We start from the raw sequence: 27758 nt of genomic DNA on the forward strand, positions 1-27758 counted from the left end.
CATGATACTCATTAGAATGACTAAGGAAGGGAGGCAGGGAGAGGGAAGAGAGAAAATGCTAGCAAGGATGTGGAGAAAATGGAATCACAGGCAAGAGTGCAAAATGGTGTAAATACTATGGAAAACAGTATAGCAATTCATTAAAAAATTAACAATTACCATATGATCCAGCAATTCTACTTCTGGGTACATACCCTGAAGGACTGAAAACATATAGCAGCATTATTCACAGTAGCCAAAAGGAGGAAGAAACCCACAGATGGGATGGATTAAAAATAATTAGTATATACATACAACAAAGTACTATTCAGCCTTAAGAAGGATGGAAATTCTGACACATGCTACAAAACAGATGAACCTTAAAGAAATGATAGATGATATAAGTCAGTAACAAAAAGACAAACTGTATGATTCTACTCACAGGAAGTACCTTGAGTACTGAAATTATGAAAACAAAAAGTACAATGGTGTTTGCCAGGCATTGAGGGGAGAGAAGAATAAAGAGTTATTATTTAATAGGTAGAGAATTTCAGTTTTAGAAGATGAAAAAAACATTCTGGAGATGTATGGTGGTACTTAATGTCACTGAACTACACTTAAAAATGGTTAAAATTGTAAATTGTGTATTATGTATATTTTACACTTTTAAAAAAGATTATGCCTTGTAAAGAAACTGTTGACCCTGTTTACAACCACTAATAAGGAGGAATACACACATGCAAGTTTGTCAAAGCCAAAGATTTATAACTGCCTAGAAAACAGCTTCTTTAGGTATGTAGAAGCATATCTATATACATAATCAATCATCTCTTCACAAATTTTTCAAAAATCAAATTGAAGTTGTTGAACTTTAATATAATCACTCTCTGTACTGCCTCATGTAGTATATTTTCCAAAAAAAAATCTATAGTGCATGTCTGTATAACACTAAATAAGTCATATTTCACTAACATACTTAATACCAATTACCACCATAATGATTTTTCAGACCATTGCTTTAGCACCATTATTTAGCACATTTTATATAATAGTTGATACTTTTTATGTTATCAATAGTTGTTAAAAGCAAAATCTCTTCAATATATTTAGGAAGTTATAAAAAACAAAACACAAGGAAAAGCAAGCCCAGATGAAAGAACTGACTGGTCAATTAAGTAACTACTAGACATATTCAATTATCTACCTTGTTATAACCTTCAGCATCAAGATCCTTAATTCATCATAGTAGTATTACTTCAGAGGTACTATCTTTAAAAAAAAAAAAAAAAGATTCTACTAATCAACTACACAAAATTCTCTATGTTCCTCATAAGACTATATTATGTGTTAATCACTACAGTTGTGCCGAGTAGTCTAGTTCTCACTCCAAGCATATGGTAAGATTATACCTCACTGCCATCTCTAAAGTTTGGTGTGGGCATGTGACTTAGTTCAGGCAATGAAAGAAAAAGAAGTGACACTATCTAGTAGCTTTAAAAATCAGTGCATTAAAAAAAAAAAAAATCAGTGCATAAATGCCTCTTTTCCCCTGTCAGAGAAACCAACAGTGGTTAGTCTGGGTCCCCAAGTGAGGACAAATAGTGAAGGAATAGAGCTTCTGGCTATCCCACTAGGGACATGAATCATGAACAAGAAATAAATCTTTGTTAGTTTAAGCCACAGATATTTTTGGATTTAGTATCTTGACTGATACAGCTTGATAAGCAATTCTCTATTCATGTATTTCTCTAGGGAATGCCATATGAGAACTTAAGTTATAGGATGTCTGTTTCACATTGACTGAGGTTGGGAGTATTACATATTGAGAGTTTACTATTTTCAAGTGAATCAAGATGTCACTTTTTAAAAGCCCGTTTCTGGTCTTTAAAAGCAACATGATTTTTTTCTTATAGCTCCAAAGCTTAAAGGGGTCAAAAGCTCTAAGATGATTTGCTTCATGCCAGCTTTAATGCTACTGTTTCATCTTAGACAGATTACCTAATTAAAAAAAAAAGTTATGAATTTTATCCTCATTTATCTTCACTTAGAAGTATTCCAACTTGTTGCTTATTTTGTTCAGCTTAGGAATCTTTTGGTTTAAAACCTCTGCTATAAAACAATTGGGATTATGTCTGTATTAAAAATATTTTTTAAAAGATAATAAACAATAAATCTGATCACAGATAACGTGCTGAAATTATAAGACATGAAAACCGAACAGATTAGTATTCATCATCCAGCAATATTCCATCAAAGAGAACAGCTAGTTGGTAGGTGCTGCTCACTCTTCAATTCATAGATGAAGTATCTGTCCCTTAGCAAACCTGGCACCCTGGGTCATACAATTTCTTACAGGCTGATGATTACATGGTTAAGAATAATTACAAATACGTTCAGAAGAAAAAAATCACTAACATCAATATTTTTTAAACTTCCTGAAACAACTCAGAAAACTGTCATATAGTGACTTCAAAATCAGTCAGACCCATGTTAAAATTCCAGATTGCAGCTTAAGAGGAATATGATCTGAACAAACTACTTCACAACTCTGCACTTCAATTTCCTCATCTGCAAAAATAAGGATAATAATACCTCACAGAATGACTCGCAGAATTAAACAGCATGTTAAGTAACTGGCATGGAGTGCCTGCTGAGAGAGAAATGTTTGATTCTTTCCCTCTAGTAACATTACCAGCTCATTTAGGAGTAAAAGAGGAAAGGCAACCCTACAATAGATGAACAAACACATCTTTTCAAGAATTACTCTAAAAAACATAAACTAAGTTTTCTTTTTCTGTCCAATTAACCATAAACTTCTACTAAATCCACTGATTCTGTCCTTATTCCCTCCCACCTTCACTAATAAAACACTTACTTGATCTCCCTGACTCTAGTCTTACCCTTTTTTTTTTTTTTCTAGTCTTATCCTTAAAGGCATCTTCCACCTCAGCAAGTAATTATACCCAATCATTCCACTCCTTTGCTTAAAATCCTTCATTGCCTAGTGGTAATTTATCTCAAAATATGGAAGTGTTGGGGTGCCTGGGTGTCTCAGTCATTAAGCGTTTGCCTTCGGTTCAGGTCATGATTCCAGAGTCCTGGGACTGAGCCCAGCATTAGGGTCCCTGCTCAGCAGGGAGTCTGCTTCTCCTGCTCCCTCTGCTATTCCCCCCACTTGTGTACTTGTGTTCTCTGATTCTCTGTCAAATAAATAAATAAAAATATTTTAAAAATATATATGGAAGTGTTTAGGGATGGAGTACCAGGATTTTTATAATTTACTTTCAAGTAGCTTAGGTAGAAAAGAATATATATGTTTGTATATTTTGCTTATAAATAAATATATCTCCATTTTGCTTACCTATATACATATAATACATAAAAGCAAAATGAGCAAAAAACACACCAAAGTATTAACAATCATAAATCTAGGTGGTAGGTTTCTGAATTCATTATAGTCTAACGTTTTTGTATATGTGAAAATTGTAATAAAATTTGAAAAATCGGGGGATGCCTGGCTGGTTCAGTCAGTGGAGTGTGCAACTCTTGATCTCAGGGTTTTAAGTTCAAGTTCCATGTTGGGTATAGAGATTATTTAAAATAAGAACTTCTTAAAAAGTTGAAATACTGAAAGGAAAATGGAAAAAATATTAGCCAATTATTTATATTACGTTAAATAATATAAATGCTTTATTTATAGAAAAATGGAAAGGAGTAAAGTATTTGCTTAAGTAGTTGCTTGAATATGCACAAACTCCAAACATAAGAAACTAGTAACAGTTCATTTCCTGGAGGGTGAGGAGAGCCGTGGTAAATGAGCAAATGAAACAGAGAAGAAAAAGCCTCCTAAAATTTACTTTATATATACAGAATTCTCTGACTGCATTATCTCTTCAAAATATTACATTGAAAAGTAATGTTGACCATATTTTTACTCACTGCATGTGGTTACTGTGAGTATTAAATGAGACAATGTATATAAAGCTTTAGTAAGTGCTTGGCATTTGGTCAAGATTCAATAAATGTTATCTAGTCCAGCTGTTGAAGTAAGAAAAAATAAATCTTCAGTATTAATAGTCCCATCTCATACTTACAAGTTAATTTTAATCTACACCCTCAATAGTTAGTTGTGCTCTCCAGAGGTGATTGCTTATTTGATGTGGTCTGAAATGGTGGGGTTTGGAGCCAACAACCAAGAAAGAATTCTTGAGATGTCTTCTGTGCAAAAAAGGTGTATAAGATTTTATTTATGAGAGAAAGAAAAAAGAAAGAGAGAGAACAAGTGGGGGGAGGGGCAAAGGAACAAGCAAGCTCCCAGTTGAGCATGGAGCAGATATGGGGCTTGACTCCAGGACCCCAATATCATGACCTGAGCCGAAGTAAGATGCTAACTCACTGAGCCACCCAGGCACCTCAAAAGGTGTTTTATAATTTCAGTACCATGGGGACAGGATCCATGGGAAGAAAGAGCTGCACTGAGGTCATATGGAGCAGCCGATTATATACTTTTAAGTTCAGAGGGGGTCAGGGATTGCATTAAGTCTCTAAAGAATTTTGGAAGCAAGGTTTCCAGTACTTTGAATAGGCTAGCTATTGTTAGGAAAAGATCATTTATTACTGTTTAGTAAAAACTCAGTCATGAGACCCTTCAGATGTGTATCAGTGGGCTATATGCTTGGAGGATGATTACCAACCAGTATCCTGGGGAACAGAGATAAAGGAAATTTCCAAAGGAATTATTTTATATATTAAAGAAGACTTAAGGATTCAAGGGGGTGGGGATAAGATTGCCTCTTGCCCTTAGCAAAGTATTAACACTGAGGCAGCTGAGTCCCTAGAGGAAGGTCATTCGGTCTGTTTCAAGGACTTGTCAATTGTAAGTAGTAAGGAAATTTCATTTTTCTTTTGCCTTTGTTTCTCACATAACCTATGGACCTGAATTCCAAACATCACTATTAAATTTTGTACCAAAAGATTTTTCTGACTGGTGTAAAGCAAGATTGAAATTATTTTTCCTTGATAAAATGAATGATATTTGAAATATATGATTGCTAGGAAAACTGTAAGGGCACCACAATTTAGCAAGCTCAGCAGCCTAGACTTTTAGAATACTCAAGGTCATTTGGACCTAGATCTCCCACTTCAAAGAATGCACTGTTTGGATATGTGGGTGGCTTGATCAGTTAAGCATCTGACTTCCACTCAGGTCACGATGTCAGGGTCCTAGAATCGAGCCCAGCATCCCTGCTTTGTTTCTCTCTCTTACACACACTGATAAATAAATAAAATCTTTTAAAAAAAGAACACACAGTTGTCTGACATAACCATTCTTGCTATCAGACTATTGCTATTATATATCTTTAGTCAACCAAGTATCTCATCATAGGGCCTGTGAACCACCTCTTCATGAAGGAACATGCTACCTGACTTGACAGCAGCACACCATTCTGCTAAAACACACACAAAAAACACAGACCCAGAATGGAGTCATTTATGCTGGGCCAAGTCACCAAACTGGGGCTTAATATCCAACTAATTGCACTTTTAACCTCCTCCAGAAATGTGGTTTTAAATAGTCAGTCTGGAATTTACTGGCCAGCACCAATGAGGTAATACAGGCCTCTCTCCATCCCCCAAAGGAAGATGAGATAATCAACCTAATAAGACGCCCCACTCCCCCTACCCAAAAGGTGACCTACCGGAGAGAATCCTTTGTTCTGTTTATAACTTCTTTGTCCTGCTTTTAGAAACGTTTCCCTTCTGTACCCTAATTCATGAATTAGGCAGCATGCATCCTTCTACTTGCTAGATGGCATGCTGCCTAATTCATGAATCAATTAATAAAGCCAAATAGATTTTTAAAATTTACTTGATTAAATCTTTGTTTTAAAGATTTTATTTACACAGAGAGAGAGGCAGAGACACAGGCAGAGGGAGAAGCAGGCTCCCCACAAGAAGCCTGATGCAGATCGCGATCCCACAACCCAGGGACCATGACTGGAGCCAAAGGTGGATGCTCAACCGCTGAGCCACCCAGGTATCCCTAAGTTTTTGTTCTTTAACAATTCCTATCATCAGAAGTTTTTACCATCTACCCTTAGTGAGCCAAGGTATAGCCTCACAGAGTTACTGAAAAGATTAAGTCAGGTCTAAATGATAACAAGCACTTAGTGATCTATTAAGGCATCTTTTTAATGTACAGCATAGTGATCTATTCCAAGTAACATTATTAGCAATCGTTACTATTAGTTTAGAGAAACTAAAGCTGTTAAATTAACAATTCCTTTGAGAAGTTTTAAGTTTTGCAGGCGCCTGAACGGCTCAGTCAGTGAGCATCTGACTCTTGATTTTGGTTCAGGTTGTGATCTCTGGGTTGTGAGATCCAGCCCTACATAGGCTCTCCACTCACCGTAGAGTCTGCTTGTCCTTCACCCTCTCTACTCTTCTACTCTTCCCCCTGCACATGCATGCTCTCTCGCTCTCTCTCAAATAAATAAAGAACTTTTAAGTTTTTATTAGATTAACCCTAAAATTCATATCAATTCCAAGACAAGGATTCTCCCTTAGGCTCGGGCATGATCCCAGTCCTGAGATTTACCCCACGTTAGGCTCCTTGCTCAGTGGGGAGTCTGCTTCTCCCCCTCCCTCTGCCATTCCCCATGCTTGCACTTGCTCTCCCTGTCAAATAAATAAATAAATAAAAACTTAAAAAATTGTTTTCAGATTAAAAATAACTAAATAAGGGTTATTTAGTTGGCTAAAGTTGTTTAGGTGTTGTTTAGGTTTAAAAGTTTAAACTTTTTAAAGTTTAGGTGGCTGAGTTGTTTGGGCATCTGCCTTCAGCTCAGGTCATGATCCCTGTGTCCCAGGATAGAGCCTCACATTAGGTTCCCTGCTCAGGAAGGAGTCTGCTTCTCCCTCTCCTTCTGCCTCCCCCTTCATGCGCACGCGCACGTGCACTCTCTCTCTCTCTTTAAGAAATAAATAAATATTTTTAAAGATAACTAAGTAACAATTCATTTCCCAAAACAGCTATAGTAGATATTTGCTACCAGTGCCCTGTTTTAGAGCAGCCTTTTTTGAAATCAGGCAAAAATCAAATAAAGATTTAGTAATAAATTACTGTAAATAAAGATAAGTTAACAAAAGAAAAACTGAAAATATTCTGAAACTGTTTAGCCAAGCAATGCCACTCTGAAATACCATATTAGTTTTAGAATAATGCATGTCAGGAGCACCTGGATGGCTCAGTTAAGCAGCTTTCTTTTGGCTAAGGTCCTAATCCTGGGGTCCTGGGACTGAGTCTCATGTTGGGCTCCCTGATCAGTGGGGAGGCTGCTTCTCCCTCTCCCTCTGCCCCTCTTCATTCTAGCTCTCCCATTCTCCCTCTCCAAAAAAATAAATAAAACCTCAATAAAAATTAAAATAATACATGTTTGTATAAAGTTAACACATCTATTAATCTATTTTTAAAATTTCAAATAGGGGTGCTAGAGTGGCTTAGTAGGTTAAGCGTTTGCCTTCTACTCAGGTCCCGACCCCAGGATCCTAAAATCAGTCCCTCGTGGGGCTCCCTGCTCAGTCGGGAGCTTATTTCTCCTTCTCCCCTCTGCCACTCCCCCTGCTTGTGCTCCCTCACTATCCAATAAATAAATAAAATCTTTTTTAAAAAATGAAAAAAGTCAAATAGAATCTAAAACAACCAAAAATGTAAAATATGATCTAGACTTCTCTTTTTTTATTTATTCATTCATGATAGAGAGAGAGAGAGAGAGAGAGAGGCAGAGACACAGGCAGAGGGCGGAGCAGGCTCCATGCAGGGAGCCTGATGTGGGACTCAATCCCAGGACTCCACAATCATGCCCTGGGAGGAAGGCAGGCGCTTAAACCGCTGAGCCACCCAGGCTGCTCCCATAGCAGCATTTTCTTAAGCAGGATAGCATTTTAGATTTTTGTCTTCCTTATAAAGCAACCATTTAGGTTTTTAAATGTAACTATCAAGGGCAGTTCCTGTCTCTCCTCACCCCTCTCTTTCCCCATCTTTCTCTCTCTTCCCTCCTACAATTAAGGTTCTGCCTGCCTACACTGTTTCTTCTTTCTGCTTTGTCCTCCTTGCACTGACCCTACCTCAGCATGCTTTGTCTATTGAAGTCCTATTCAACCTTTAGGTGGCACTTTAAACATCACTTTCTTTGAGGAGCATTATGTGAATTTACAAGTTAGACTATAATACTAATCTTAAGGTTTTAGAATCCTCTGGTGTTAACTTTTACCTTTACTAGTTCTTGTTATGCTCCATTGTAATTGCTTATTTTCTTGTCTCTGTTTCCACTAGACTTAAGTTCTTTGAGAGCAGGAACTATTTCTTCCTCACCTTTGTTTTCACAGCATAACATAGTCCTTAGCAAAGAACAGATACACTTAAGATCTGTGGGCTCATTTGATTATGGAATAGTATGAACATATAAAAATATTTCATAGCATTTTCTTTTTCTTTTTTAAGATTTTATTTATTCATGAGAGACAGAGAGAGAGAGAGAGAGAGAGAGAGAGGCAGAGACACAGACAGAGGGAGAAGCAGGCTCCATGCAGGGAGCCCGATGCGGGACTCGATCCTGGGACTCCAGGATCATGCCCTGAGCCAAAGGCAGGCGCTTAAGCAGGAGCTAAACCGCTGAGCCACCCAGGGATCCCCATCATAGCAGCATTTCTTTCTTTTTTTTTTTTTAAAAGATTTTTTTATCTTTTCATACACAGAAGACAACAAAATATATATGCACAAAAGCACAAAAGGCCACATAAAACCAAAGCCACACACACACAAAACTTGATAGTGGTTAGCTTATTAATAAATAAAAAAGGCTGCTTATTATTCAACTAGTCATTTTATGGCCTTCATACCACTTTAAAAAACAAAAACAAAAAGGGGTAGCCCGGGTGGAGCAGTGGTTTAGTGCCGCCTGCAGCTCAGGGTGTGATCCTGGAGGCCCGGGATCAAGTCCCATATCAGGCTCCTTGCATGGAGACTGCTTCTCCCTCTGCCTGTGTCTCTGCCTCTCTCTCTCTGTGTGTGTGTGTGTGTCTCATGAATAAATAAAATCTCTAAAAAAAAAATCACTATAAAATTTATCCAAATCCAGTCAGTAAAACTGTATAGACTGAATACTGACCAAAGTAATTAAAAATCCCACCAACTTAAAAAATTAATAAAATAAAATAAATAAAAATCTGTCTATCAATCCTACTCTCAATTAATCAAAAATCTATTGAGAGGCAGCAAGGTGGTGCAGTCGGGAACATCAGAAATAAAATCCTAGCATTTTCTTTTTCTTTTTTAAGATTTTATTTATTCATGAGAGACAGAGAGAGAGACAGAGAGAGAGAGGCAGAGACACAGGCAGAGGGAGAAGCAGGCTCCATGCAGGGAGCCCGATGCGGGACTCGATCCTGGGACTCCAGGATCATGCCCTGAGCCAAAGGCAGGCGCTTAAGCAGGAGCTAAACCGCTGAGCCACCCAGGGATCCCCATCATAGCAGCATTTTTTTTTTTTAAGATTTTTTTAATTTATTCATTAATGAGAGAGAGAGAGAGAGAGAGAGAGAGAGAGAGGCAGAGACACAGGCAGACTTCTGCTCAGGGCAAGATCTGGGGGTTGTGAGATCCAGCCCCACCTTGAGCTCATGCTCAATGAAGAGAGTGTTTAAAAACATTCACCTAAAAAAAAAAAAAATTTCACCTAGGTGGCTCAGTTAGTTAAGCCTCTGACTTTGACTTAAGTCATGATCTCAGGGTCCTGAGATCTAGCCCTGTATCTAGTTCCCTGCTCAGGGGGAATTGCTTCTCTCCCTCGGCTCTTCCCCCTCCCTCTGCTTCTGCACTTTTGTGTACTCTCTCCTCTCTCTCAAATAAATAAATAAAATCTTTAAAAAAAAATTCACCTAAAAAGGGTTTTAAGTATAACTGACATAAGCTGTGTATTAGTTCCAAGTGTACAACACAGATTCAATATTTGCATGTATTGTGAAATGACCATAGTTAACATCATCTTACAGAGTTCCAAATTTTTTTCTTGTGATGAGAACTTTTAAGACCCACTCTTTTAGCAGCTTTCAAATATGCAATAGTGTTATTAACTGTAGTGCCTATGCTGTATCTTAAAAAGATGCCTTAACTTAAAAATAATTTAGGTTATGTTGATGAATACCCAGGCAATGAAATATCCTCTGAAGAAAATTCTAAAAGATCTGGCAACAGCTATAATACTTCAACTACAAAATAGTGTATCTATGTTCAATAAGCCTGGTTAAACTTTGTTGACTGTTTATATTTATATTTTTATATGTTCATACTATTCCATAATCAAATGAGCCCACAGATCTTAAGTGTATCTGTTCTTTGCTAAGGACTATGTTATGCTGTGAAAACAAAGGTGAGGAAGAAATAGTTCCTGCTCTCAAAGAACTTAAGTCTAGTGGAAACAGAGACAAGAAAATAAGCAATCACAATGGAGCATAACAAGAACTAGTAAAGGTAAAAGTTAACACCAGAGGATTCTAAAACCTTAAGATTAGTATTATAGTCTAACTTGTAAATTCACATAATGCTCCTCAAAGAAAGTGATGTTTAAAGTGCCACCTAAAGGTTGAATAGGACTTCAATAGACAAAGCATGCTGAGGTAGGGTCAGTGCAAGGAGGACAAAGCAGAAAGAAGAAACAGTGTAGGCAGGCAGAACCTTAATTGTAGGAGGGAAGAGAGAGAAAGATGGGGAAAGAGAGGGGTGAGGAGAGACAGGAAGAGGGGGACCAGAAGCAGGGAGGTGGGGGAGGGGGAGAGCATGAACAGTCAGGGTTACAAGTAGTTTAGAATCACTAAAATATAGTTGTGTATGACTGGGCCAGAGTGGAAACGGTGAGAGGATGAATGCCAAGGAATGAATAGAAAATGTGAACAGGGAATATGAAGGACTCTGTGGCATGCTGAGAAGTAGGGATTTTATCCTATAGGCAACATGGAGAAAAAATTAAGACTGATGACATGGAGACCAGTTAGGAGGCAGGATGATACTAACTATGGCTACAGTAAGGATGGAAATTGAATGAGCTAGTAAAATGAATACTAGGATTGAATGACTAATTGAGAAGAAGCCTAGGAGAGGGAAGAGACAAGAATGATAGATAGATTTCTGGCTAGATAACTGGCAAGTTATTGGTGACAGTAACTAAGGGAGTGGTGGAGGAGATGCTGATCATCAAATTGTTCCAGATATTCTGTGATTTAGAGGCCTGTGGAAAATCCAAGTGGAGACACCCTGATTAGATCTAAGGGTCCAGAAGTCTAGAAATTCAGAAAAAGATGCAGAATCACATCTTAATGGAAAGTAGGTCCTAAAGCCAGTGTGTTAGGCAAGAACTACAAAGAGTAAAAATTATCTTCAGAAATCCTGTAGGAAGCCTCCCACCAGTAAAGATATACCATCTCTTTTTTTTTTCAAGTTTTTCTATTAAATTCTAGTTAATTAACATATATGGTAAAATTGTTTTCAGATACAGAGTTGAGTGATTCATCACTTACATATAACAACCAGTTATCATCACAAAGGATATACCATCTCTTCATAAGCCAGTCCTCTAGCACTAGAACAACTGCTATTCCTTAGTTAAGTACTAAATAATAACTAAGTAGAATAATGAAAGAATTAAGTTGAATTTTTAAATGTTTTTAAAACATTTTCTACCCTTTAGTTGTGTACTTTTTTGAGTGAAAAGTATATATGATGCAAATGAACTACATTTAGCCTTTAGTGTAAAGAGATGGTAACTGAAGTCATAGTAGATAACAAGATACAAGGAGAGCATATTAGTTTTCTACTGCCTCTGTAACAAATTACCATAAAGTTGGTGGATTAAAACATCAATTTATTCTCTTATAGTTCTAGAGCTCAGAAGTCCAAAATAAGTCTCACAGGTTAATAATGTGTCAAGCAAGACTAGGCCAAACTTAATCCTACCTGCAAAGTCCCTTTTGCCATCTAAGGGAACATTCACAGGTTCTGAGGATTAGGACATGGATATATCTGGGAAGAAGGGACAACTATTCAGCCTACCACAGAGTGTATGCAAAGAATAAAGGTATTAGTTATTCTCTAGTTCTTAAATTGGATGATGTGCACACATGAATTCACTTTGCCATTATGCTTCCTAAAATATGTTACATATATTCAAGTGTATATAAAATATTATACAGTATAAAACATTTTTAAAAGAATAAAGAGCTATTAAATCAAATGAGAAATACTGACAGTTCAAGGAAAAGGCAAAAGATTCTGGGACACTCAAAGGTAACTGAGGAGGAGGAAAGCCAAAGTATAAGTCAAAGGAAGAATCTTTCAATAATGAGAAAGTCATCTCTTTGGATTGCAAAGGTCACATAAGATAAGGATTGAGAAGAGCTTATTAATTTAGCAACAGGGTCACTGTCGACCTTGATGAAAGCTATTTACGTGGAATGGTGGATGCCAAAAATAGACTGCATTGAGCTGAAGAGTGCAGGGGAGGTCACAATCTGGAAAAAGCCAGGTGCAGATAATTCTCTTATATACTCATGAATAAAATATGTAAATAAACAAACAAAATCCAGGTTGCTCTCATAATCCAGGAAGAACTAGAATCTATGAAAGATTTATGAAAGGAAAAAAAAGAAGGTAAGGAAGGAAAAAAGAGCAAAAAGGAAAAGAAAAACGCCACAAAAGAAAGAATAATAGGGGCTCCTGGATTGTTCAGTGGGTTAAGCATCTACTTCAGCTCAGGTAATGATCTCAGGGTCCTAGGATGGAGCCCCACATCAGGCTCCCCGCTCAGCTGGCTGTCTGCCTCTCCCTCTCCCTCTACTCCTCCCTCCACTCATGCTCTCTCTCACTCGCTCAAATAAGTAAATAAATAGGGGGATCCCTGGGTGGCTCAACGGTTTAATGCCTGCCTTCAGCCCAGGGTGTGATCCTGGAGTCCTGGATGGAGTCTGCTTCTCCCTCTGCCTGTGTCTCTGACTCTCTCTCTGTCTCTCATGAATGAATAAATAAATAAACTTTTAAAAATAAATAAATAGGGCAGCCCTGGTGGCGCAGCGGTTTAGTGCCGCCTGCAGCCGGGGGTGTGATCCTGGAGACCCGGGATCGAGTCCCACATCGGGCTCCCTGCATGGGGCCTGCTTCTCCCTCTGCCTGTGTCTCTGCCTCTCTTTCTCTCTCGCTCTGTGTCTCTCATGAATAAATAAAAAATAAAAAAAAATCTTAAAAATAAATAAATAAATAAATAAATAAATAAATAAATAAATAAAATCTTTTTAAAAAAAGAATAATAATGATGTTGATAACATTATTGTTATAATTTATCAGGCACTTAGCATACACCAGGCACTGCTGTAAGGACTTTATATACTTTATGAAAGAGAGATAATGATGTCCATTTGTAAAACAGAAAAAATAGGCACAAGGTAGGCAAAGAGCTAGAAAGTGGCATAGGCAGGACTCAACTATAGGTGGAACTGACTCCAAAACGTGTTCCTAACTATACTAGACTGAAATGTTTGACTGGACTGATACATGAAGTGAACTAGAAAAGTTCAAGTATGAGGCTAAGAATATAGCCTGGCAGCATGGTTAATATTAGGAGTTAATATGTCTATCTCTGGAAAGCAGTTTTTCCTGCAGTTTGGGTCAAGAACACTAACTAGTAAGAGTTTATTAAGGGGACTGGCCAAATTAACAGTTTGAGCTTGAAGTCGAAAGACTGAATTTGAAACCAAAGTAAAAATCTGAGCCCTAATGAGGGGTCACTTACAAGCAATAACTAAGACATACTTAAACCATGAACTTCAATCAGCAACAGAATAATCATGTTTTAAGTCTCAAAGGAAGAGGAAACCAAAATTTGTAAAATAACCTCAGATGCATGTTATAGCCATTCCAAAACAAACTATGCACTAAACTCGTATGCTGAAACACATTAATAAGATGGAAGACTAAGCTACCATCGTATGAATAGTCAGAGATGACAGTGGGACAGGAACAAGAAGCTAGGGCAGCCCAGGTGGCTCAGCGGTTTAGTGCTGCCTTCAGCCCAGGACGTGATCCTGGAGACCCGGGATCGAGTCCCACGTCAGGCTCCCTGCATGGAGCCTGCTTCTCCCTCTTCCTGTGTCTCTGCCCCTCTCTCTCTGTGTCTCTCATGAATAAATAAATAAATAATCTTAAAAAAAAAAAAAAAAAAAAAACAAGAGCCTAAAATGCAGCTGTAGGAAAAAAAGTTTTAATTATCTTTGAATCATTTAGGCAGTACCAGTAAAGAGAAAATATATCCTCAACCCAGAGAATCAGATCATGTAAATTACCAGCCACCAGCCTTACCTATCAACATTCTCAAATCCAAAGGAAAATCTGTAAGTTGATCTCTAATTGTCAACCTTGGATGTCATCTCCCTAGTACATAGCAGAGCAGTATTCTGCCGTCGTGAATTTCTTAAACATGAAATTTACAGAAGAAACCATCTCTTTCCTAGAGAACTTATATTATTTTTTAGTTAAGTGAGTTGTAAGACCTAAGTTTCCCAATCCTTTGTCATGTCCCTCAGAGTAATGGTGAATGAGCAAATTCCAATAAATGTGAATTATTTACAAGCCTAGGAATAAACTATAATTGTCAAGAAATCATCTAAACTGATATCATTCATTTTCATGACATGGAATAACATACCTAAATCAATTACCTCAGTGCCTAAGTGCTCAATAAATAATAGCTATTAGAATTATTATTATTAGCACCCTCCCTCCCAAAAATCAGTTATAGAGACCCTTGAGTTATAAGGAAGCCTGTAACCAACACCTTCCGTGCTCATGTCACAGCCTCTTGGCCTCTTTTTCATTTGCTACAGCTACAGAAACTCAGGATTCAGGTTATCAACCAACATTCCTTGTCGAGTGAACATTATGACTCAGATCTTCAGGAGCACAAGTATAGCTCAAAGTACATTAGAGTTAATAATACCTTCAACCACAGGTGAATGACAACTGTGGATAAATGTTCAAGCGTTCTATCTTTCAAATAGACAATACTGAGGGACATTCTGTATTTTCTCAGGAAGTTCCAGGGGAACTGAGCCTCTATCACTTACAGAAGCAACTTCAGTATCACATTTTTTTCTTCCTTCCCTGTTTCCTAAACTCCTCATTTTTAGTTCCTATGTCAACTCAAATAAATCACCTATACTCATAACTGCCTCAGACTCGACTTTAAGAAATGGCAATCTGGGGATCCCTGGGTAGCTCAGCGGTTTAGTGCCTGCCTTCGGCCCAGGGCGTGATCCTGGAGTCTCGGGATCGAGTCCTGCATCAGGCTCCCTGCAGAGAGCCTGCTTCTCCCTCTGCCTGTGTCTCTCTGTGTCTCTCAGGAATAAATAAATAATATCTTAAAAAAAAAAAAGACAAGGCCGATCCATAAGACCCAAGAAACGACCATCTAGCCTGTGCTTGAATACTTCTATCCTACACATTCATCCCCAAAGCAAATGTTCCAAAAAACATCAAGGCAGATGTTCCCAGTAAAAGCCTGTAGAAATGCAGTCCTTTTGAAGTAGAAAAAATTACAAATATTTCTGAATGAATGAATAAACCCAGCAAGCAAAATTCCAGAGTTCCTTAAGGAAAAAGGTAAAAAGGAGAACCTGGGTTAGCTCAGTCTGTGAAGTGTCTGACCTGGGCTTAGATTATGATCTCAGGATTCAGGGATCGAGCCCCACATCAAGCTCCATACTCATTGGGGAGTCTGTTTCTCCCTTTCTTCTCCTCCCCCTGCTCCTGCACTTTCTCTTTCTCATATAAATATATAAAATCATTAAAAAAAAAAAAAAGGTAAGAAGCCAGCCTACATAATATATACACACATTATTTGTTCCCTAAAGATATCTCAATATAAAATATTCCTGTCCTTAATTTTTGTTCAGGAGGCCTAGCTTTCATTACACCTAATTTCCAACGTCATATATATATATATATATATCTATATACACATACACACACACACATACAAGTAGAATTACAAAGAATGACAATATCATAGTAAACCCTTAGGCTATTTACTCTCACTAATTATTTCTCCTAACATTTTTATTTTATTTTTTAAATGATTTTTATTTTTTAATCATTTATTTATTTATTCATGAGTAACCGAGAGAGAGAGGGGCAGAGACACAGGCAGAGGAAGAAGCAGGCTCCATGCAGGGAGCCTGACATGGGACTTGATCCCAGGTCTCCAGGATCATGGCCCAGGCCTAAGGCAGGCACTAAACCACTGAGCCACCTGGGCTGCCCTTATTTCATTTTTTTTTTTTAAGATTTTATTATTTATTTGAGAGAGAGAACAAGCAGGAGGGGCAAAGGAAGATGGAGAAGCAGATTACCCACAGAGCAGGAAGCCAGACACAATGGCAGGCTCTGATCCCAGGACCTTGGGATCACGATCTGAGCTGAAGGCAGATGCTTAACTGACTGAGCCACCAGGTGCCTCTCCCCAACATTTTTAAAACTTGGTACCAAAGATAAGGATGTTCTGTCCCTCCCTGCAGTATGTGCACGCTCTCCCTCTCTCTAAAATAAATCTTGGGGCATCTGGATGACTCAGTCAGTTAAGCACCTGCCTTTGGCTCAGGTCATGATCCCAGGGTCCTGGGATTGAGCCCCTCATCAGACTCCTTGTTCAGCAGGGGCCCCCCTGCTTCTTCTACCTCTGCCTGCAGCTCCCCCTGTTCGTGTGCTCTTTTACTCTGTCAAATAATTAAAATCTTTTAAAATAAAATAAAATATTTAATAACAACAACAAAAAAAGGAAAACAAACAGCCCAATTAAAAAATGGGTAAAAAAATACAAACACTTCCCCAAAATTCAGTATCATCAACCATTAGGGAAATAAATATAAACCACAATGAGTTAGCTATCACAGAAATACAAATCAAAACCACTAGATACCACTTCACCAGATGATTATAATAAAATAGTAACAAGCATTAGCAAGGTTGTGAAGATGCTGGAACTCTCATTCCCTGCTGGTGGGAATATAAAATGGTGCAGCCACTTTGGAAAGAGTACGGCAGTTGTCAAAAGGCAAAACAGAAAATACAACATTATCCAACAATTCAACATTTCTGTATATTCCCAAAAGAATAGAAACATATGTCTACACAAAGCTTGTATAAGCATGTTTTATAGGTCATTATTCATAATAGCCAAAAGCAGAAACAACCCCAATGTCCATCAACTAAGGGATAAATAAAATGTGGTATGTCCATACAACAGAAAATTATTTAACAATAAAAAGGAATAAAGCACTGATACACGCTACAATTTGAAAACATTACTCTAAGTAAAAGAAGCCAGTCACAAAAGATCACATGTGATTCCATTTATAGAAAATGTCCAGAGTTGGCAAATCTACAGAGACAGAAAGTAGATCAGTGATTGCCTAGGGCTGGGAGAAAGGGAGAAACAGGAAGTAACAGCTAGTGGGCATAGAATTTCTTTTTGGGTTAATAAAAATGTTCTAAAATTGATAATGAATGGTTGCACAACTCTGTGAATATACTAAAAACCATCAAATTTTACTTTATGTAAGTGAATTTTATGGCCTATAAATTCTATCTCAATAAAGATGTTATTTAAAAATCACAATGAAGGGATGCTTGGGTGGCTCAAACATCTTATTTTGTAATGGGGTGAGCACTGGGTGTTATACTATATATTGTGTATACTATGTACTATATATATATATACACATATACACACACACTAGGGTGTTATACTATATATTGTATATACTATGTACTATATATATACACACACATTATATATAAATTCAAAGTGAATTTAAATTAAAATTAAAAATCAAATAAATAGGGCAACCCAGTGGCACAGTGGTTTAGTGCCACCTGCAGCCCGGAGTGTGATCCTGGAGACCCGGGATCGAGTCCCACGTCGGGCTCCCTGCATGGAGCCTGTCTCTCTCTCTCTCTCTGTGTCTCTCACGAATAAATAAAAATCTTTTTTAAAAAAGTCAAATAAATAAACAAACAAACATCGACTTCAGTTCAGGTCATATCTAGGGGTCCTGGGATCAAGCTCATGGGAGGCTCCACGCTCAGTGGGGAGTCTGCTTGTCTCTCTGTCAGCACCCCACCCCATTGTTTGTGCTCTCTCTCCCTCAAATAACTAAATAAAATATTTTTAAAAAAATAAAATAAAAAATAAAACCCACAATGAAGTATCATTATACATCTACTAAAATGGCTAAACTAAAAAACACTGACAATATCAATGTCAATGAGGAGGCAAAGCAACAAAACTTTCATACATTGCTGACAGAAGACCAAAATGGTACAACCACTCTGAAAAACATTTTAGCAATACCTTGTAAAGTTAAATATATATTACCAATGACCCAGGATTCTCCCTCCTGGGTAGCTACTCTAGAGAAATGAAATCATGTTCACATAAACTCCTATACACAAATGTTTATTGATAGTGGCTCTATTTATAACCGTCAAAACCCAGAAATAATCCAAACGCCCTTCAAGGAGTGAATGGATAGATTATGGGACACATCCACACAATAAAATATGTACTACTTAGCAATAAAAAATGATAACTAATGATAAACACAACAACTTGGATAAATCTCATGCTGAGTGAAAGAAACTAATCTTCACAAGACTATATACTGAATGGCTCCATTTATATTACAGTCTCAAAATTACAAAACTATGGAGATGAAGAAAAGATAACTTACTGCCAGGGATTTTAAGAGTAGGGAGGGATAACAAGAGGGAGTCTTTTGGGGTAATGAAGTCTTTTGGTACCCTGTACCCTGAATATTGTGGTGATTACACAAATCTATACATGACATGTATTAAATTCTAAAAACTGTTCCCCAAAAGGAAAAAGTGAATTTTTCTTTATAATTTTAAAGATAAAATTTTTTAAATTCCAACTTAAGAGTCAACTTTTTTTCATTAATTCAATTTTAGCTAAATTATCAACTCTGATAATCTCATTTAGTTAATAGTACAGTATATAGCTCAAAGAACAATACTGGCAAAATGGAACCCATCCTCAGGAGTACCAAGAGGTAGAAAAGCATTAGGAAATCTGGTGATAAAAAAAAAAAAAAAAAAAAAAAAGGAAATCTGGTGATAAATTAATAAAGGGTAAAAAAAGAAAAAAACAGATATGTTAAGCCTGGAGCACAGACTTAAAGGGGAGAATGGGTAATGACAAAGGTTTTCAATTATCTATCTGCAAGGCTAACATGTGCATGGGGGTTAGAATTTTTCTATATAGTATTAAAGGGAAACATCATTTACCAATGAATTTAAAAGTACAGATGGGCTACCAAAAATTCAGCATTTATTCCTCAATTGTTAGATAATAAAGAAGCAGGAAATTCTAGAAATTCTTGCATTAAACAAAAGGTCAGGTAGGATGATCCTACAGTTTTATCCCAACTCAAACACTGTATGAATCTATGGACTATAACTTCCAGAGTTAACCTAGCAAAGTAGAAGGCAATGAACATCTAAAAAGGTAATCCTTCCTGTCAAAATATCACCTGTCATTGAATAAAGGTAAAAATTATAGAGCGCTTTGAGTTCCAAATTTTTAAGAAGACTAAATAAATATAAAATCTTAACAAAAGCCATATTGAGACCTATTTTATTTCCCCAAATCTGATTTGTCCTAAGAATATTAAAATTAAATTCAAATTACTAATGCCTAATTAAATATAATTTCATTAAACTTAAAAGACAAAAGTTACAAATATAAATTTCATGCAAATTTCTGTAAGTATAGTGAAGAAATCTCCTGAAAAAGAAGTGCTCTTTCCACACAAAAAGTGGTAGTCCTCAAAAGAGCCAAAACATCTGCATTCACTTTAAAGCTCATCAAGACAGACTGACATTTTTAGGAGAAGCATATGGCTTGCTGAACAGTCATCTAGAACAGGATCTTTTGTCTAGTAAACCCTATTCAAGGACCATTTACTTATGTATGGAGTGGCTGAATAAAGGAAAGAACATATTTTCGAGTCCTAGAAGACACAAAGAAATAAACTCTTCATCTAGCTTTGTTAAGGATATAGCAAAACATATCACAAAAGCAGCCACATCTTTACTCTCAGAGACTATGCTCTCAACATCTGAAACAATTCTATGAAAACACTGAAACAAAAGAACTCTAGAAAAGTATGCAACTTTCTTAGAGAACTATATCTAGCCAAAGACCACCTCCCTAAAAAAGGCATTTCCATTTTAAAGGATAAAACACTTTCTTCTTAAAACTTCGAAGGGCAGAGTTCAACAGCTGCGCTATATTAAACCTGAGCCCTTCCAAAAGGAAGAACAAGAGTCTCTAGAGAGCAAGTAACATGGCCTGCTTTCTCCAAAATTATCAAAATGCCTGCTCTGCCTCAAAGGAAAATTTCTCCAAGAAAAAGCCTCCATACAGTATATCGGAGAAAAGCATAAAACTTAATTTAGATTAGGGAAATATGCAAAAATGGAATTTTTCTTTGTTTCTGGAAATCTCCACCCACCCCCACCCCCCCCAAGGAAAAATGCGTTTTGAAGTCTTTAAGATATAGCATGGAAACTATTTTAAAACTCACCAACAGTAGTTTCCAGCCCTAGCTTCCCATCAAAATCACCACAGAGCTAAGCCTCAACCTAAATTTACTGAACTACTATATATTGGGGCCAAGGCATTTGAATTTTTTATGCACACACAGGTGATTTTGATGCACAGCAAGGGTTTAAAAACCACTAAACTGATCATAATGCCATAAAAGAAAAAATTAAGTCTAATGAATAAAGACAAAAATAAAAAGGTCATATTTGACAACTAACTAGTTCTAAAGAACCCAAAATTGTATTCACCTATCCAAATAACAGAATAAAATTTGAAATAAAAATTCTAAAGCGCACTCATGCCACTACTTAAAAGACAAAAGACAGAATAGTTTGCTAAAATATCCAAATTTTTAGATGAAAGTCGTTGTGAAGAATTTGGCCACTCCATAATTCAGGTATCATAAGGTTCCACCAGGGTCTTTGGATACTGCAAACTAAAAAAGAAAAGTTATAATAAGAGCTCATGTATTGTATGTAATCATCTGCCAAACTTAAAGTTCAAGGTTTTAATCACAACAATATAAAATTCAGCCATCATCCCAGCTTCATTAAGCCTACTTTATTTTACACAAAATCCTAACAGTTTACTGGCTTGGTATTCAAACTCATGATAAATGAAAAAGGGTAGTGAAACTGCTAAAGAGAAGCAAACCAATCAAAAAAGGACACAAAAACACTATTAAAAAGCAGACAAAAGAACTCAGAAAGTATAGCAAACACTTGATAGTTTTTAAAGGCATCAGCATACAATAACTTTCTCCTAATGGTCACTGGAATAAGAAATATATGTTCTGTTTACCTTGCTTAACACATATCACATGCATTTTGTTTAACAGGGTAAGAAAGTATAATAAGCAAGTCACATATACAAAATTTCTCACCAAAAAATAATTACAAAACCTAAAGGAAAAGAATAAAACAAAAAAAGTAGCTCTCATTGTACAAAAGGCACAGTGGAAGTGCCTTCACAGTGGAAGTGAAAGTAAAGAGCATCAGATAGTTTCTCAAATAAACACATTTGCAAAAGAAAAACAGAGAAAACACTCAGGTTTTAATTTACTATTATCAGACATATATTTCAGACTACTGAAGTCAACATGTTCCTTTAGACTGCTTAAACCGGACTATTTCCTAATAATGCACATTTAAAAATCTGTTTCCTCATCTGTTATGTTTCCTCATCTGAAAAATAAGAACCTTGGTTCATAGGATTACTGTGAGAAATAAATAAGATAACACAGGTAAAGTACTGGCGCAGTGGCTAATATACAGTGAGACATAAATGTCAGCTATTAGTAATTTGTGCTCAGAACAAATCCCATAAAAATGATTGTCAATTTTCATCAAGGTATATATTTTTTAGAAGCTTTTCCATTTGAAATTGTTTTATTCTATATTCACCCCATCCCAGAAAACATGTATTACAAGGGAACCAAACTGTTCCTTCTTTCTCCATTAAGTCCAATGTAACATTAACTTTTTAAAATTTCATGTGAAGTGGCTTACAGAACGCAAATTTAATAATCACATTTAGTTACTCTTATTCCTAAAAAGTACTCATGTTCCATGAATATCCTTTCCCAAATAAATTCATTTCCACTTCTTTTTAAAAATTTGAATACAGGGACGCCTGGGTAGCTCGGCGGTTGGGCGCCTACCTTTTTATTTACCCATTCATGAGAGACACAGAGAGACAGGCAGAGACATAGAGAGAGAGGCAAGCTCCCTGTGGGGAGCCTGATGTGGGACTGGATCCGGGGATTCCGAGATCATGCCCTGAGCCAAAAGCAGATGCTCAACCGCTGAGCCACCCATACGTCCCTATGTGATAAACATTTACCTGTTATTTGTGAGCCATTACATGGGTGCCATGAAAGATACAAAAATAGGTAAAAAAAAAAAAATTTCCAGCTCTCCTAAAGCCTGTGGCCTCACTCAATGGTGCTAAAAACTGCTCGTTTACAAGTATGTATGTATGTATGTACATGTAAACGGGGGTTAGTATAGGTTGTTTATGTTGAAGCAACCAACAACCCAAACATCTTTGTAACTTACAACAAACACTTTATATTTTATATAGCCTGTAAGAATCAGCTTCTAGCTTTACTCCATGTGATATTCGTTTCAGGATCTAAGCTAAAAGAAAAAAAAAATCCCACCTAAAATATCCATCTCATAGGCAGAGGGAAAAGGGACATGGCAAAACATGGGACAGCTCTTAAAGCTTCTGCTTGACATGGCATATTATTGCCAGTAATATTTCATTGGCCCAAAGAAATCGACTAGCTAATAAGGTAGAGATGTATAATCCTGTCACAGAGAACACAAGCAAATATTTTAAATAATATCATCTACCACAATATCTATCATGAAGATGAAAGAAAAAAAAATTCAGATATTGGAACCAATAATAAAAGTAGTGTTTATTTAGGCAAGGTTTACTATGTGCCACTATTACTATTCTAATATTTATTAGTATTAAAATATTTAATTCTCCTAAGAAGAATTCAACAAAGATGTCTACTACTGAAGAAAACAGACCAACTATGGATATTTCTTAATGAGGAAAATAAGCAAAACAACGAAACCTATTAGAAGGTATTTTAGGGGTGCCTGGGTGGCTCAGTTGGTTAAGCGTCCAACTCTTGATCTCACTCAGGTCCTGATCTCAGGGTCATGAGTTCAAGCCACACCTTGGGCTCCATACAGGGTGTGGAGCCTACTTAAAAAAAAAAAAAAAAAAGACATTTTAGAGATATTTCAAGCTCACTAAACTTGGCTTTGATATGTTTCAGAGACAACAAAAGTAGCTGCCCTTCAGAGAGAAATTTATCCAGCTTATCTGAAGTAGAAGCCAACACCTGGTTTTATTTTTATTTCTTTAAAGATTTTACTTATTTACTCATAAGAGACATAGAGAGAAAGAGAGAGGCAGAGACACAGGCAGAGGGAGAAGCAAGCTCCATGCAGGGAGCCCGATGTGGGACTCCAGGATCACACCCTGAGCTCAAGTCAGCGCTAAACCGCTGAGCCACCCGGGCTGCCCATGGTTTTAAATATCCTAAATGTTTCTCCAAATTGAGCTGAGACAGTTTCCCAGCAAGGTGTGATATACACAGAATTCTGGTCAACCTTAGGACTGTCATCTTTACTACATCTTACTCACTGGAGGTTCCTGGAGACTCATAATTTCATACTGGCTTATCTAATGCTGGAAAAGGAAATAGGGCGACACAAAACAGCCCCAGACAGGAGCACAAAATAAGCCTCACAAAAAAGATCCATCCATACACTTAGTTCCCACAACAGTCATTAATACCCTACGCAGACCCTAAGGAACTGTGCTGAGGTAAACACAAGACTCAGTTCAAAATGAGAAGTGATAAAACAGGGCTAGATAAGTACCTGTAAATAGGTTAAAGAAAACAAAAACTACTGTATCAAGCATGGAGTCCAAAGTATTGCTATTTGAAACAGAGCACCAGTTTATCTAGCTTTTAGATTAAAATCCTAAATTGTTAGCCTTACCGTGGACAATTCCATAGAAAAGTCAGGGAAAGTAAGAATACATGTAGGCTATTTATCCAGGTTTCCCCCCCTTCTCATTCAATCCAGAGAAATGAGAAGCATGTGGAAACTGGGACACTCTAGAGCATGAGCTCAGTAACTAGATCAAGCGAATCATCTACACTATTTTTTTTTTTAAGATTTTTATTTATTTATTCATGAGAGACACACACACAGAGAGAGAGAGGCAGAGACACAGGCAGAGGGAGAAGCAGGCCCCATGTAGAGAGCCCAACGTGGGACTCGATCCCAGGTCTCCAGGATCACGCTCTGGGCTGAAGGCAGCGCTAAGTCACTGAGCCACCCGGGTTGCCCCATCTACACTGTTTATTTTTTTTTAATTTTTTTAATTAATTAATTTATTTATGATAGTCACACAGAGAGAGAGAGAGAGGCAGAGACATAGGCAGAGGGAGAAGCAGGCTCCATGCACCAGGAGCCCGACGTGGGATTCGATCCCGGGTCTCCAGGATCGCGCCCTGGGCCAAAGGCAGGCGCCAAACCGCTGCGCCACCCAGGGATCCCATGTACACTGTTTAAATAATTTTTAACCCTTATGTATGTTGGGTTTTTTGGTTTGCTCTTATTTTTTACTGATATACTATAGTTAATGTCATACAAGTTAATGTAACTGCTTCTTTCCTTCTACTGATAATTCTTTTCTTCAGTATATTTTTTGTTCACTACTCCCCTTCTTACCAAATGCCTGATTCTATCTTCCTCATTTTACTCAAGTGATCTGAAATGTTACATTACTTGCAAATGTTTTATAAGCATTACAATAAAATGAATTTTAGATTTAGATTATCCCATTAATTGGTGCTTTCCTTTTTAAAAAAAAAAAAAGTTAAAGGTTGTGTTTTATTTGACAGAGAAAGCACAAGCAAGGAGTGTGGCAGGGAGAGTGAGAAGCAGTTTCTCTGCTGATCAAGGAACCAGACACACAGCTTGACGCGCAGCTGCATCCTAGGGCCCTGGGATCATGACCTGAGCAGAAACCAGATGCCTAACCCACTGAGCCACCCAGGCACCCAAAATGGCTCGCTTTCCACCCACAAATTTTTCAGATCATTACTTTCAAATCATAATGGAAAGAGAAAAATTAAGAATGAAAAGCCAGGGACGCCTGGGTGGCTCAGTGGTTGAGCGTCTGCCTTTGGCTGGGGCCATGATCCCAGGATCCTGCGATCGCATCCTTCATCAGGCTCCCCATGGGGAGCTTGCTTCTTCTCCCTCTGCCTATGTGTCTGCCTCCGTCTGTCTCTCATTATAAATAAACTTGAAAATTTCCAAAATCCAGTATCTTAAGTTCAACTACAACAATAGCTGACAAAATGGCTGTGACCTAAGCTTAGATATACAGTCTTGTCTTCAATTAGCCACGCACCAGTGGATCCTTCACATTTGTTTTGAGTTCTAGGGCTACTGTGAATACATTATTAGTTGGGAGTGCAAAATTAATCTCCATAACGTCTAGGAGAACAAGAACTAACCTGGATCACCTCTCTTAACAGCCTGACTCAAACCAGCGGGACATTTTACTTAGAGAAGCGCTTAGCCGTCTTCGAGTTCCCCACATGTAGAATGGTTGACCACAAACTTGTTTACCTTTCCTCAATCTTAGCATCCTTATGTTTGAACGACTACATTATGTGTATATCTACTACTGCCCTCAAAGCTTCAGCGCTTTTCGAAAGCCACCCACCCTACACACCCAGAACACCCTCTTCTCCCCACCTCCCCAACACCCACCATTTAAACCCCTAAAAAAAAAAAAAAAATCCTCTCCAGTTAACTCTCCTTCTAATTCTCTGCATTCCCTTTATATTTTAATATAATTAGCACTTGACTAGATCAATTCCTAACCACTCCCAACTGTCCATACAGTCTTTCCAGGTCATTCTAAGCACTTAGCGTAGTCTCTCCAGAGCCTGCATAAGGATATTCCATATACACACCCTGGTTTCTAATATAAGCAGCGAAAACAGCGATAAAACATTATTCTTTGCAGACAAAAATACTACTGTGTGTGTGTGTGTGTGTGTGTGTGTGTACGCGCGCACGCGCGCTGCTGCTGTGTCAGTAACAAAGTCAGGAAAATTCGGAACAGGGAAACCGAGAATGAAGTGATGCAGTCGAAATAAAACCACCATCACAAAAAAAATAAAATAAAAAAAAAATAAAACCACACACACACAAAAACAAAAACAAACAAACGAACAAAAAAACAACAACAACGCTGCAAAGCAGAACGGTAACAGCAACAATCCCTGAGTCACTGTGGAGCTTTTAATAAGATTCTGGAGAGGAAACACCCCGACATCACCACCAGCCGTTTCAAGATTACCTTCCAAAGATTACTGCCAGGGACATGTCCACTAACCATCAATTCCGGCCAAGCGGTCTGAGGAATAAAACAGACACTCTTTCTGCACAGAGACCCACTATTACCACCTAAAGCCGAGGAAGGGAGAGAGGGGTTTAGCCTTCCCGCAAGGAGCGGAGGGATGGGCCCACAGGTGAAAAACCGAGGAGCGCGCAGAGCAGGCGGAATGAGGAGGAAGACTCCTCCCCTCCTCTGGGGGCGAGGGCTCGGCCCACAGCCCCGGAGACAACCCCACCCCGCAGACCCTCTCCCACAGCCTGAGGCCGGGAGCTGCCACGAGGCCACGCGTCCTCCGCCGCCGTCCCCGCACTCACGCCCCCACTCGCCGGGGCCGGCGCCCCTGAAGCGCGGCCAATCCCAAACCCGCCTGCCCTCTCCGGACCAAGGGGTCAGCGGAGAACGCCTTCCCCGAGGCCTTCTCCCGGACCCAGTCAGCGGAGACCTCCGCAAAAGTGGAAGGACCCCAGGAGCTGGAAGAAGAAGAAGCCTCACAGTCCCGTTACCTGGTAGGAACCCTGGAAACGGAAACGGCGGCTGCAGCCGCGGCCCTTTTCCCCCACAGCATTCGCCTCAGCGCCGCTGACATTGAGACCGCCGCCATCTTGCTGCAGGCTAACGCCAGGACGGGTCTCCGGAAGGGACAAACTTCCTTCGATCTCAAGCCTCTGCAACTGCCGCGTCCTGGGGTGTCCCTTGTGTGTGTGTGTGTGTGTGTGTGTGTGTGTGTGTGTGTGTGTGTGTCTACTTGCTTCATTTCTGTTGGGCGCTTCGTTAAATACTGCAGTTTAGAACTGAGGTGAAAGGTTTGATTGAAAGAAATAAGAAGGCAAAAGGATGGGAGAAAATGCAGTAGTGCATTAAGTGTAAATACCACTTCCATAGAGTGGAATCCTTGTTTGTTGTTAGGACTGGTTATTTAATGAAAAGACACAGACACCTCCCACCCCCAGCACACACACACCCAAAAAACTGGAAAATTTAAACACCTGCAACTCATAATTTTTTCAAAGGACTGAGCATAGAGGGCTCTCCGGGTTCTTGAGAACCTAAAGTAGTACTTTTCCAAAGTGTTGCCAGATTCAGTATGTAAGCCCTCAG

The 27758-nt window shown here is 38.2% G+C and overlaps 1 protein-coding gene across 6 annotated transcripts in view; it reads right to left on the minus strand.

Annotated features, from left to right (window-relative positions):
- The window catches only part of NDUFS4 (NADH:ubiquinone oxidoreductase subunit S4), a 113570-nt gene extending 86104 nt beyond the window's left edge, over positions 1-27466 (minus strand). For 4 of the 6 annotated variants that reach the window (XR_007410346.1, XR_007410345.1, XM_049109275.1 and 1 more), the window contains exon 1: positions 27164-27321. Coding sequence is in view for 4 of the 6 variants with exons in the window: in XM_049109275.1 (XP_048965232.1) it covers positions 27164-27261 (98 nt within the window). In the remaining 2 variants the exon portion in view is untranslated. Of the gene's footprint in view, positions 1-26621; positions 26808-27163 lie in introns of those variants that run through there. The other 2 variants (XM_025434361.3, XM_025434362.3) reach the window with 2 other exon arrangements.
- Between the last annotated feature and the right edge of the window lie 292 nt (positions 27467-27758).

Source organism: Canis lupus, chromosome 4, assembly GCF_003254725.2.
Source record: "Canis lupus dingo isolate Sandy chromosome 4, ASM325472v2, whole genome shotgun sequence".
NCBI lineage: Eukaryota > Metazoa > Chordata > Mammalia > Carnivora > Canidae > Canis > Canis lupus.